General features: G+C 41.8%; 1 protein-coding gene across 1 annotated transcript in view; it reads right to left on the reverse strand.

Moving 5' to 3' along the window:
- LOC129864212 (sialoadhesin-like) overlaps positions 1-13,299 on the reverse strand; it is a 28,342-nt gene extending 15,043 nt beyond the window's left edge. The window contains exons 1-8 of the mRNA XM_055936916.1: positions 13,251-13,299; positions 12,499-12,576; positions 11,883-12,218; positions 11,502-11,720; positions 11,030-11,362; positions 10,682-10,918; positions 10,069-10,332; positions 9,641-9,904 (exon numbers count right to left, since the gene is read on the reverse strand). Coding sequence (XP_055792891.1) covers positions 9,641-9,904; positions 10,069-10,332; positions 10,682-10,918; positions 11,030-11,362; positions 11,502-11,720; positions 11,883-12,218; positions 12,499-12,553 — 1,708 coding nt within the window. The 5' untranslated portion in view covers positions 12,554-12,576; positions 13,251-13,299. The remainder of the gene's footprint in view (positions 1-9,640; positions 9,905-10,068; positions 10,333-10,681; positions 10,919-11,029; positions 11,363-11,501; positions 11,721-11,882; positions 12,219-12,498; positions 12,577-13,250) is intronic.
- Positions 13,300-14,434: the final 1,135 nt, after the last annotated feature.

The raw sequence follows: 14,434 nt of genomic DNA on the forward strand, positions 1-14,434 counted from the left end.
ACTCCTAAATACAACCCACAATCACTGTGTCTCATGTTAATACTACTCCTAAACACAACCCCACCATCACTGTGTCTCATGTTAATACTACTCCTAAACACAACCCACCATCACTGTGTCTCATGTTAATACTACTCCTAAACACAACCCACCATCACTGTGTCTCATGTTAACACTACTCCTAAACACAACCCACCATCACTGTCTCATGTTAATACTACTCCTAAACACAACCCACCATCACTGTGTCTCATGTTATTACTACTCCTAAACACAACCCACCATCAGTGTGTCTCATGTTAATACTACTCCTAAACACAACCCACCATCACTGTGTCTCATGTTAATACTACTCCTAAACACAACCCACCATCACTGTGTCTCATGTTAAAACTACTCCTAAACACAACCCACCATCACTGTGTCTCTTGTTAATACTACTCCTAAACACAACCCACCATCACTGTGTCTCATGTTAATACTACTCCTAAACACAACCCACCATCACTGTGTCTCTTGTTAATACTACTCCTAAACACAACCCACCAACACTGTGTCTCATGTTAATACTACTCCTAAACACAACCCACCATCACTGTGTCTCATGTTAATACTACTCCTAAACACAACCCACCATCACTGTGTCTCATGTTAATACTACTCCTAAACACAACCCACCATCACTGTGTCTCATGTTAATACTACTCCTAAACACACCCACCATCACTGTGTCTTATGTTAATACTACTCCTAAACACAACCCACCATCACTGTGTCTCATGTTAAAACTACTCCTAAACACAACCCACATCACTGTGTCTTATGTTAATACTACTCCTAAACACAACCCACCATCAGTGTGTCTCATGTTAATACTACTCCTAAACACACCCACCATCACTGTGTCTTATGTTAATACTACTCCTAAACACAACCCACCATCAGTGTGTCTCATGTTAATACTACTCCTAAACACACCCACCATCACTGTGTCTTATGTTAATACTACTCCTAAACACAACCCACCATCACTGTGTCTCATGTTAATACTACTCCTAAACACAACCCACTATCACTGTGTCTCATGTTAATACTACTCCTAAACACACCCACCATCACTGTGTCTTATGTTAATACTACTCCTAAACACAACCCACCATCAGTGTGTCTCATGTTAATACTACTCCTAAACACACCCACCATCACTGTGTCTTATGTTAATACTACTCCTAAACACAACCCACCATCACTGTGTCTCATGTTAATACTACTCCTAAACACAACCCACCATCACTGTCTCATGTTAATACTACTCCTAAACACAACCCACCATCACTGTGTCTCATGTTAATACTACTCCTAAACACAACCCACCATCACTGTCTCTCATGTTAATACTACTCCTAAACACAACCCACCATCACTGTGTCTCATGTTAATACTACTCCTAAACACAACCCACCATCACTGTGTCTCTTGTTAATACTACTCCTAAACACAACCCACCAACACTGTGTCTCATGTTAATACTACTCCTAAACACAACCCACCATCACTGTCTCTCATGTTAATACTACTCCTAAACACAACCCACCATCACTGTGTCTCATGTTAATACTACTCCTAAACACAACCCACTATCAGTGTGTCTCATGTTAAAACTACTCCTAAACCTCTTATGAAACATCAACTCAATCACTCTTACTGTCAGTCTGTTGCTCTGAGAGCTCTTAACCTGTTGGGGATGGGGGCGCTGTTTAGACTATTTATGCTAATTGGGTAATTTTTGAAACGGCTTCCCACAAAATCCTTGATCGTACAATATTCATATTATTATTATTATTGGATAGAAAACAGTCTATAGTTTCTATAGGAGTTGAAATTTTGTCTCTAAGTGGAACAGAGCCCATTCTACAGCAATTTCCCTGACATGGATTCAGATTTCAGAAATGTTGGCCACTGTTCTGAAGTCAGTTAAAACGGCACTGATATTGCTATGACTATACGGACACTTCTTACGTCTTCCCCTGGATGCCTTTACGTGATGACGATTCCAATGGGGTCGATTGCGCGTTCACAGGCCCTATAAATAAAAAAACCCTGTAGCTAGCAAGTCTTTCCTTGGTGCGTAACGCGCGTGCTGGACACCGACCCGCTCCTGTTCCAAGCGTTAGTTTAGCCTGTTATATTTCTCCGGTCATCTTTTCACTCGTTATAGGAGTTAAAAACATCATAAGGTAGTTAATTTAAAGCGTTTTATAGCAATTTATATCCGTTTAGTGCGATTTTGGGACATTTATTTTTGCAACGATGTGAATAGTTGGGCACTCTTTTCAGTTCATCCCGAACGCAGTTGGCATTTCCACATGGCAAGAGGACAGCTTTCCACCAAAAGACGATTGCTCCCAAGAAAGGATCCTTTGCCCAAGATACTGATGGAAGAACAGCTCAAGGTAGGACATTTTTATTATGATAAATCGTGTTTCTGTCGAAACATTTTAGTGGCTTAGGACGCCATGTTTTTTGACGTAGCTTCGCTTGGCGCAAACTGTATTGAAAAGTAAGGATAAATTAAAAAATGTTATTCCGCAATTGTATTAAGAATTAAATTGTCACGCCCTGGCCTTATTATTCTTTGTTTTCTTTATTATTTTAGTTAGGTCAGGGTGTGACATGGGGAATGTTTATGTTTTGTTGTGTTGGGTGTTTATTTGGTAAAGGGGTTAATGGGTGTAGTATATGGTTTTGTGTTGAGTGTAGATGTTTAGCATTGTCTATGGTGGTTAGTTATCTAGGAGAGTCTATGGTTACCTGAATGAGTTCCCAATTAGAGACAGCTGATTTCGGTTGTCTCTGATTGGGAGCCTTATTTAGGGTAGCCATAGGCTCTCATTGGTTGTGGGTAATTGTCTATGTAAGAACGTTAGTAGCCTGTATGTTTGTGCACAACGTTTGTAGCTTCACGGTCGTTTTGTTTTGTTGTTTTGTTAAAGTGTTTTTGTGTCGTGTTCATCTTCGTGTTATAATAAAAGAAGATGGCTTATTTTCCAACTGCTGCATTTTGGTCCGTTAATCCGCCACACGATCGTGACATAAATTGTCTATCAATCCCTGTCCACCCTATATTTTTTAGTCACGTTTATGAGTATTTATGTATAAGAGTAGATCACTGTCTAAGTGGCGCAAGGACTTTTTCTGACCAGCTTGTCTACATTTCACATTGTCTAACCATGATTTTGGTGGCTAAATATAAACATTTGCGATCAAACTCTATATGGAATGTGTAATATGATGTTACAGGAGTGTCATCGGAAGAATTCTGAGAAGGTTAGTGAAAAAATTAATATCTTTTGGCGATGTTGACTTTTATCGCTCACTTTGGCTAGAATCAATGCTGGGCTGCTATGTGCTATGTGCTATGCTAATATAACGATTTATTGTGTTTTTGCTGTAAGACACTTAGAAAATCTGAAATATTGTCTGTATTCACAGGATCTGTGTCTTTCGATTCGTGTATGCTGTGTATTTTTACGAAATGTTTGATGATTAGTAGGTAGGTAAACACGTTGCTCTAAGTAGTTTTTCTATTCCATTTGTGACGGTGGGTGCAATTGTAACCTATGCCATCTACCTGAAATATGCACTTTTTTCTAACAAAACCTATCCCATACCATAAATATGTTATCAGACTGTCATCTAATGAGTTTTTTTGTTGGTTAGGGGCTATAAATATCTTAGTTTAGCCGAATTGGTGATGGCTACTGGTGTTGGTGGACAAATAAAAGATGGTGGATTATGCTAATGTGTTTTTAGGTAATAGATGTACATCTTTACATATTGTGTCTTCCCTGTAAAACATTTTAAAAATCGGACATGTTGACTGGATTCACAAGATCTGTGTCTTTCATTAGCTGTATTGGACTTTAATGTGTGAAAGTTAAATATTTTAAAAATATATTTTTTTTGAATTTCGCGGCACTGGTTTTTCAGTGGGGGGGGGGGGGGGGGTGTGCCGCTAGCGCCACGCTGATCCTAGACAGGTTAAAATAGCATGCTAAAGTGAAACAACATGTACAATGTACATCCCATCTTTTGTAGCATACAATATAGCTCAGTATTTGTCATGGATGCCAATGATTTTGGTCGTGACTGTATATCTAACAATCAGATTCATATGTCGAAATACATGTATACACACGCGCACGCGCACGCACACACGCACACACACACACACACACATTTATACTTGATCCTGTTATCCTTTGACAGTGAACATGACCCTATTGAATGGAGATCTGGGTATTACTGGCAAACAACAGTCCAGGGTCCGTATTCACAAAGTGTATCAGCCACAACCTTGTTAACATTGTTAGAGGCAACCTGTCTGCCTAGAGAGACTAATATGTCCCAATCATATCCCCGTCCACTTGGTTCAATAACAACATAACAAAGTGGCACTAAGGCCCGAGGGAGGGAAGGGGGAAGGAAATCACTTTGATTGACACTTCAAACACTCATACTGTATGTCCAGTGTTCTGTCTGTGCTGTGTGTCAGAAGATTACAAAAGGGGTGACACCCCCCAACACCCCATTCTATCCAAGCCTCCTGTTCTCTTTTAAAGTAGGGGAAATGTCTTCCTCTTTTTCAATCTTCATATTCATTATTCTGTTCTTCCTCTTCCTCCCTCTGTCATATCCGGAAGGTGCAAGAGAGAAAGAGAGAGAGATACGGGAGCGAGAGGGGGGGAGAGAGAGAGGAGAGGGTGTTAGAGAGAGAGAGTGTGAGAGATAGAGAGCGAGAGATAGAAAGAGAGATACGGGAGTGAGAGAGAGAGAGGGGGGTAGGGAGAGAAAGAGAGAGATAGAGAAGGGGGGAGAGAGAGCGAGAGAAAGAGAAGGGGGAGAGAGAGAGAGAGAAAGAGAAGGGGGGAGAAAGAGAGAAATAGAGAAAGAGAAGGGGGAAAGAGGGGGGGAGAGAGAGAGAGGGGGGGTAGGGAGAGAGAGGGGGGAAGAGAGAGAGAGGAGAGGGGGTTAGAGAGAGAGAGAGAGAGAGAGAGAGTGAGAGATAGAGAGAAAGAGAAGAGGGGTCGAGAGAAGGGGGTGTGGAGAGAGAGGGGGGAAGAGAGAGAGATGAGAGGGGGTTAGAGAGTGTGAGAGAGAGAGAGAGAGAGAGAGAGAGAGAGAGAGAGAGAGAAGAGGGGTCGAGAGAAGGGGGTGTGGAGAGAGAGGGGGGAAGAGAGAGAGATGAGAGGGGGTTAGAGAGAGAGTGTGAGAGATAGAGAGAGAGAGAGAGAGGGGGAGAGAGAGAGAGAGAGAGAGGGGGAGAGAGAGAGAGAGAGAGAGGGGGAGTGAGAGAGAGAGAGGGGAAGTGAGAGAGAGAGAGGGGAAGTGAGAGAGAGAGAGGGGGAGTGAGCGAGAGAGAGAGAGAGAGGGGGAGAGAGAGAGAGCGAGAGAAAGAGAAGAGGGGGGAGAGAGAGAGAGCGAGAGAAAGAAAGAGAGATATGGGAGCGAGAGAGAGAGAGGGGGGAGAGAGCGAGAGAGCGGGGGGGAGAGAGAGGGGGGGAGAGCAAGAGATGGGGGAGAGAGAGAGAGAGGGGGGAGAGAGAGCGAGATAGGGGGGAGAGAGAGCGAGAGAAAGAAAGAGAGATAAGGGAGTGAGAGAGAGAGAGGGGGGGTAGGGAGAGAGAGGGGGGAAGAAAGAGAGAGAGAGAGGGGGGGAGAGAAAGAGAGCGAGAGAAAGAAAGAGAGATGAGGGAGCGAGAGAGAGAGAGAGGGGGGTAGGGAGAGAGAGGTGGGAAGAGAGAGAGGGTAGAGGGGGTTGCAGAGAGAGAGAGAGAGACATTGTTACAAAACTGTATATTGACATAATATGACATTTGAAATGTCTATACTCATTTGGAGCTGTTGTGAGTGTAATGATCACTGTACATTTTTTTTTGGTGTTGATTTGACTTTTGTTTATTATCTATTCCCCTTGCTTTGCCAATGTAAACATATATTTCCCATGCCAATAAAGCCCTTTGAATTGATTTGAAATTAATTTATTTGAGAGAGAGAGAGAGAAACCTGAAATTGAAAGTCCTCAAAGGTGCTGCCAATGCTAAAACTGTCTTTTGGGCACTAGAGTCCTCTGTCTATCTCTATGGAGGTATGATATATGAGTTGATTGGTAAAAACCTGCTTAAATATGTTTATAAATGATAGCTGATGTTTTGACAAAGACAGATGTTCTTACCCTGTGGAAGTGTACTGGGAGGCTGAGGAGGTGTTGAGGCCTACAGGGTTGGTCCTCTGAGGAGAGAGAGGGGTTCTCTGCATCCAGCGGTCTGGGTACCTGATCACCAGCCTGGTGCTCTCCAGCTCCACCCGCTGGACAGGAGGACAAACAGCAGGCACCAATGTGTGGGAGGAAACACTGTTTAACTGACGACTGACGTCAGCTTGCAGGCGCCAGGCCACAAGGAGTTACTAGAGCATGATGAGACAAGGACATCCCGGCCGGCTAAACCCTCCACTAACCCAGATGACCCTGGGCCAATTGTGCTCCGCCTCATAGGTCTCCCGGTCACAGCCGGCTGTAACAGTCCGGGATCAAACCCGGGCCTGCAGTGCTGCCTTAGCACTCATTGTTGAATTTGTGATTTCCAACTTGTTGTGTAATGTTTATGTCCAATGGCCAATGAGCACTGACACGTTTTATCCATCATTTCATATGACAAGGATTGATAAGGATTTGCCAGTAGATTGACAGTAGATAGACATTTCGAGCTCTACCTGTAGATTTTGCTGTGACGTAGTGTCCCCATGAGTGACAGAACACTGAGCCAATCACATTACAACTAGAGAACATTACCAACCCCTACGCTCCGTATTTTATGCTGGCTGCCCCACCACCACAGAAAGCACTAAGCTGAAACACTTGCATTTTGGAGCTGCCTCACTCAAGAAAGCAAAAACGAGACCATGTTTGTATGCGACTTTATTAACTCAAAGCTTTTTTTTTTACTTTGTTTGCAAACTGATATGTGACACGTATTAATGTCAAAATAAGCAACATAAAAAGCTAACCACGGGGCTGAAAACAGATTGAGCTCTGTCCCAGCTGCCTTGAATGACGTGTCACCACTGCATGTATTTAGAAATTATAGACAAGTTGACTAACAAATAGCCTACCAAAATGTTGGAAATTAGAAGTTAAAACTGCAAATGTTTAACTGTATGTAATGGACTGATTACATTTATTTTTATATAAAAAATATATCATGACACGGAACAATATGGTATTACGTAATATAAAATGAGTAATAATACCTGACAGCAATACAAAGTAAATCATCATTAAACACATCAGGAGAAACTTGACCCAAGAGCTAAAAATATTAAAAAGCTGTTATCAGTATTATTAATGTTAGTTGCTGTTGAAAAAAGGACTATTGATGTTATAAAAAATCTGTATGTGGCAAAATCCCTTAGAAAAAGATCTGAAATAAAACTAAAGATAGTAAACACATTGGTACACAAGAAAATGTGGCTATTTACATCATAAAAATGTGTAATGTGAAAAATATAACCCATCTCACTTATCATCAATATACAGAATTATCATTATAAGAAAAGAAAATATATATTCCAGCATTTACTGAAAAGCTCATGGTCTGGAACAACTTCTAGATTTGGCAGCAATAGAATAGAGGTGTAACCTAGAATTGTATTGGAGCCTTCAGTCCAGGTTGTGTGGGGATAATTTTCAGTCCAGGTTCAATGTTGGTGGTTCTCTTCAGTCCAGGATCTGTGGTGGTTCTCTTCAGTCCAGGATCTGTGATGGTTCTCTTCAGTCCAGGATCTGTGGTGCTTCTCTTCAGTCCAGGATCTGTGGTGCTTCTCTTCAGTCCAGGATCTGTGGTGCTTCTCTTCAGTCCAGGTTCTGTGGTGCTTCTCTTCAGTCCAGGTTCTGTGGTGCTTCTCTTCAGTCCAGGTAATGTGGTCCTTCACTTCAGTGGGAGATTCCCCTCACATTCTGAAAGAAGACATACTGAAGTAGCACTCCCACTAAACATTTTACACACACACACACACACACACACACACACACACACACACACACACACACACACACACACACACACACACACACACACACACACACACACACACACACACACACACACACACACACACACACTTACTGCCAGGGTGTCATACTCTGGTGACCTGGTCTTCATGTTCAGAGGTGTGTACGTATCACTGTTAGGGTCAGGATGGACACTCTGTGGACAGAAAAAGAGAGAGAGTGAGAAAGAGAGAGCGGGAGAGAAGGAGAGGGAGGGAGAGAGAGAGAGCGGGAGAGAAGGAGAGGGAGGGAGGGAGAGAGAGAGCGAAACACAGAGAGAGAGACAGAGAGAGAGACAGAGAGAGAGACAGAGAGAGAGACAGAGAGAGAGACAGAGAGAGAGACAGAGAGAGAGAGAGTGGGAGACAAGGAGAAGGAGAGGGAGGGAGAGAGGAAATGCATGTGTTCATTGAAACACTAGTCTTTCCATCATTTTCTCTATACACATTCAAGTATAAAACACAAACACACTCACAAACAAACAACATGAATGATAAGAGACTTACTGCCAGAGTGTCGTAGTCAGGGGACGTGGTCCTCATGTTCAGACCTGTGTACGTGTCACTGTTACAGTCAGGACGGACACTCTGTGGAGAGAGAGAGCGAGAGAGAGAGGTAACAATGAAAATAATATGAAAGAGACTGTCATGTCACTGTTAGTCAGGACGGACACTCTGTGGAGAGAGAGAGCGAGGTAACAATGAAAATAGTATGAGAGAGACTGTGATGTCACTGTAAATGAATGAAAACGGAGTTATAACCCCCTGGGTGCACGTTTAGTTTGTTGCCCCATTAAGACACAGCTGAAACGCTGTTGTAACTAATAGAATCACCTGTGTGTCTGCTGTGGCATCACTTCCTCCTGTGCATCTCCTGTAATGAGGGACAGAGTGAGTTCTGCTCTGTAAGTAAGTAAGTTTATATGTTACTAATACATCTTTATTTAACTAGGCAAGTCAGTTACAAACAAATTCTTATTTTCAATGATGGCCTAGGATCAGTGGGTTAACTGCCTTGTTCAGGGGCAGAACAACTAAACTTTATATTTTCAGCTCTGGGATTTGATCTTGCAACCTTTTGGGTACAAATTCAACGCTCTAACCACTAAGCTACCTGCCGTACCAGGAAGCCTAACTGTTAAGGGCGTTGGGCCAATAAATGAATGACAGAATGAAGTTAATAACAAATCAGTGTGAAAGAATAATACAAACATCCATTTTAACTCACCTGAACCACATGAGTCCAGAGAGACAGAGGATGAGAACCAGAACAACCACTATGATTCCTACAGCTGCAGTCACAACTGAGGTCTGTTTCCCTAAAAGATCAAATGGATGATATGAGAACATGTTATTAGGAAGTGAAAATGAATATACAGCAATACAGGACATTAATGCAATACTTGCATATAGAAGCCTATATATAGTTATAAACCAAAGTGTAGTGAGGCAAACTAGAAGAAGATTACCTGGAAACATAATTTATTATTGAACATCATTTTATATTGAAGTATTGAGGATGTAACTTTACCTGCTACAATGATCATAAGAGCTGTAGAGTTCATAGATCCTCTTCCATTCTGGGCCTCACAGTAATATTCTCCTCTGTCCTCAGAGCTGATGTTAGTGATGCTGTAACTCTGTCCTGATGCTTTTGGTGAGGTTACATTCTTCTTGTACCAGGTGTATTTGTCCACAGGTGGGTTGGCATCACTGCTGCAGGTCAGAGTCACTGAACCGCCCTCCACTATTCCACCAGAGGGACTGACTGACACTGAGGTGTTCTTTGGGCCATCTGGTGGACAATATGTAACACATTGCTAATACATAGTGCTAATACATAGTCCAAGTTCCATGAGGAGCATCATGGAACTTGGACTTATGATTGAAATAAGTTAAATATGACTTTAAATATGTGTGATTCTCTGATCAAAAGAAGAGAAGGTTAGGTGTAGTTACACTGAATGTTCACAGACACAGAAGAAGAGTTGAGACTCCCATATATGCTCTCAGCCTCACAGTAGTATTCTCCACTGTCCTCAGAGTTAATGTTGGTGATGAGGAAGGTCTTTTCAGATCCTGTCAGTGAAGCTCCATTCTTCTTGTACCAGGTGTATTTGTCCACAGGTGGGTTGGCATCACTGCTGCAGGTCAGAGTCACTGAACTGCCCTCCACTATTTCACCAGAGGGACTGACTGACACTGAGGTGTTCTTTGGAGCATCTAGTAAAGCAGAATGTGTCAGAGGGTCAGGACTGTAGTACACTACCTCAAATGACGTCATGTCAAAAATAAGTTATATCTAAAGCCAGAAAACTATCTAAAACTATCACTGACACAAAACATGAACAAGAATACATTTGGAGATACTTTAGGACTTGAGTGTCTACTAAACTATTCTTCAAGTGTTTGAGGTACTGAACATTCTAACTATAGACATGCATACATCTATGACATTGTGTGTAATTTCTATGTAATGATGAATATTGAAAGATAAAGCAGTAATACTCTTCTTATTGATATTAAATGATTGATGCTTTCTAAGTAGAATAGTAGTTTAATTCATACTCACACACTGCAGGAGAGTGGAGGTCCTCATGGTGTTCTACAGTACAGGAGTAACTGTCCGCATAATGACCCAACACTACTAGGGTATTACTAGAGTATTGTTGGGTAGCAGGCTCATCGAGACGTTGTCCGTTCTTGTACCAAATGTAGGTGGGGTTGGGGTTGTCAGTCAGAGTACAGGTGGTGCTACAGGTCAGTGTCTTCTGTCCCTCTGCAGCAGGAGTCACCTTCACCTGCAGACCTGAAACAATATGTATAAAACCACATACACCTCTGTGTTAACAGGATAGTTAATATATGTGCTCCTGTAATTCAATATGATTTACAGTTGTATCATACAGTGTAGTATTACCTATGACAGACAGAGTTGTTCCTGGGAAACTATGACCCCATTCAAAGTAATTTGTTTTAAAAGTGAAGCGATACTCAGCTGAGTCCTCCTCTCTCAGATCTGTGATTCTCAGGGTGAAGGGACCTTCGTATGTTCCAGTGTACTCCACACGACCTGTATTCTCTGGGTCTCTGGTTAGGTCTTCAGGGGTCGACTTATCACTTCTAAACCAGAATGACGATGTGGTGTAATAATAACCAACATAAATACAGGATATGTCCACTGTTGACCCCTTTAAGACACAGATTCTCCTCTTGGTGTAAGTCACTCTGCTGCATCTCTGACCCTGAACACCTGAAACACAGTGACATAACAAGAGGTCAACTGGATTATATTCTCAGTTCTTTCTAGAAATGCTAAAAGTTCTCAAAGGACAAAAAGAAACCAACACACACAGAGGTTATACCGTTTTATGTATTAAAATTACACTCACAGACTGCAGGAGAGCGGAGATCCTCATGGCCTTTTACAGCACAGGAGTAACTGTCGTCATAGTTACTGGAGACTGGGTCTTTGTACTGGGGGGAGGTGCTCTCATCTAGATGTTGTCCGTTCTTGTACCAGATGTAGGTGGGGTTGTCAGTCAGAGTACAGGTGGTGCTACAGGTCAGTGTCTTATCCTGATTTCCACCAGTCACCTTCACCTGAAGACCTGGAGAATAAACAATATCACTGTAAATCCCTTTATCACTGACTTATCACTCTAATACTAAGATGGAAGAAATCCTATATTATACAGACTATAATACCTACACACCACAACAATTGTCCAGAACTAATTGTAATTGAACATAACAGCTCTTTTTTACTGTACCTGTGACAGACAAAGTCATTCCAAGTTTGCCAGTATATATCCCTCCTTCCTGATCTGTTAGTAATCTGAACCAGTAAGTTGCTGAGTCACTCTCTCTCAGGTCTGTGATTCTCAGGGTACAGTCTTTCTTCTTATTCCCATGATACTCCAGACGACCTGCATGCTCTGGGTCCTGACCTATATCTTCAGTCTCCATTTTAGTGAACCAGAAGGTTGATGTGAATTTATGACCTCTGGGATAGCTGTAAGAGCAGGTCAGCTTCACTGTTGACCCCTTCAAGGCACAGATACTCTGAGTGGTGTATGTCACACTCCAGCCATCCTGACCCAGTACAACTGAAATACAGTCACACAACACAACATTTATTAAATGAAAATTAAGCAAAAATGGCTCTCACTAACAGTATTGCTGGTCCACATTTTCTTGCCATAGTTGCTGAGTTGAGTGTGAATGGAAACCACAGATACACATCTCTCAATGAGGAGTGAAAGATAACTGTATAAAGTGAAATAGATACGACAAACATAACAGAATAACATTATGACTCTTAACCTTTTAGACATGTTTGTAAATAGAAACACAGGGCAACTAAAACAGTTATGAATGGGACCATACCTGCTACAGACCAGAGAAAGATCACCAACACACTTCCTGCTTTTCTCAAAGCCATTGTTGCATTTCCCACCCTGCAGTCTTAGAAACATAAACAACAACTCACTCTATAGCTGGTGAATAACTCCATACATCATCATTATAAACAACAACAACAACAATCACTTATTGAACAGATCTGTAGTACTGTAAACACATATTTCTACATTGATTGTTGTGAAGCTGTTTAATTCTCAGATCCCCAAATATAGGAGGATAAATGTTCAATCCTCTACGGTCCGTCAAGCTGTACAGCAGCATGAAGACTGAAAACCAGGTTAAATGATAGCTCCTATCCCCAAACTGTGAGAATAAACAGCCAGTGACACACACACACACACACACACACACACACACACACACCATCTGTAGTGAATGCCCATAAGGCCCATGGAGTCTGTATCAAAGTCTAGAGAGCTGGTTGTTATGGACGTAGAAAAGTTAAAACACACATCCTACACAGTATAGATGTCAACCCTACTCCCTATCAGTCTGGTCCTGAAGGGCCCTCAGATAAATCCACTGTTTCATTCACACACACACACACTCAACCACGCCGGGGGAGACACTTTATGAATACTGGCCATGATGTGACAACCGAAACACAGCTCAAAACATAACAAGAACTAAAGGATACATTACCCTCAAGAATATGACTTATGACTAAATACAAATAACCAAAAACTATATTTCAAGATATTGTCAAGAGTACTTACAGAGTGAAGTGAAGGGGAGATGTCTTGTACAGTGAGTCAACTGACTGGTAGTGAGTGAAAACAAGAAGTAAGTGTTGAATCATTATAAAAGCAGTCAGAACACAAGTAGCTGATGCAGAACTGTCCTTCCTGTTTAGACATTAACATCCACGACAACCAGACCAACACGCCAGAAAAGGGCTGTTACTGTATTTGAACAGATATTGTGAAAAAGACAAGTCTGGGCATATATTTATTTTATTTAAAAAATGTGTCAATTTCCAATGTGGTCTTTTGCACTACATACAGAACCATGTAAACAATGTGTTGACAATACTATTTATAACGTTAACATTTTAATGAGCTACCTTGCCCTTCTGAGTTCTGTATATACAGGTCAAAGTTCCATGATGTCATTCAATTAGAACCCATTCCATTTAAAACCTATAACCATCACTCCTCATCATCTGCATCAAAGTGGTACTGAAGGTTCAGTGTTCTAGACTAGAGCTCTCCCTACTGGCATCTCAACATTACTGCAGTGTTATAGACTAGAGATCCCACTACTGGCATCTCAACATTACTGCAGTGTTCTAGATAGAGCTCTACCTACTGGCATCTCAACATTACTGCAGTGTTCTAGACTAGAGATCCCCCTACTGGCATCTCAACATTACTGCAGTGTTCTAGATAGAGCTCCACCTACTGGCATTTCAACATTACTGCAGCCTCCAGTCCTGATGTCCTCATTCATTTGGGAAGTAATAGGAATAAAATGAATGATGTTCCCATCATTCCAGCCATTATAATGAGCCCGTCCTCCTGTATACCAGCCTCCTCTGTTGTACAGTACTGGTAGTAGCTGAATCAAGGAGAGGCATTATTGAACATCACCATAGCCTGCTGTTCTGACTGTGTGGTCTATTGTAGTCTGCTGTCCATAAATAATGCCATCTAGTTATCAAAAGCAATGTACAGTCTTTGTGCATATATTTTACCTATGGGTGGTCTCGGGAACCAAACCCATAACACTGCAGGTGCCATGTTCTACTAACTGAGCTACAGAGGACAATATTCTGTATAGTCTAATGTTTCTCACTGTGTCTCATGTTAATACTACTCCTAAACACAACCCACCATCACTGTGTCTCATGTTAATACTACTCCTAAACACAACCCACATCACTGTGTCTCATGTTAATACT

The sequence above is a fragment of the Salvelinus fontinalis genome, chromosome 10 (genome assembly GCF_029448725.1).
Source record: "Salvelinus fontinalis isolate EN_2023a chromosome 10, ASM2944872v1, whole genome shotgun sequence".
Lineage (NCBI taxonomy): Eukaryota > Metazoa > Chordata > Actinopteri > Salmoniformes > Salmonidae > Salvelinus > Salvelinus fontinalis.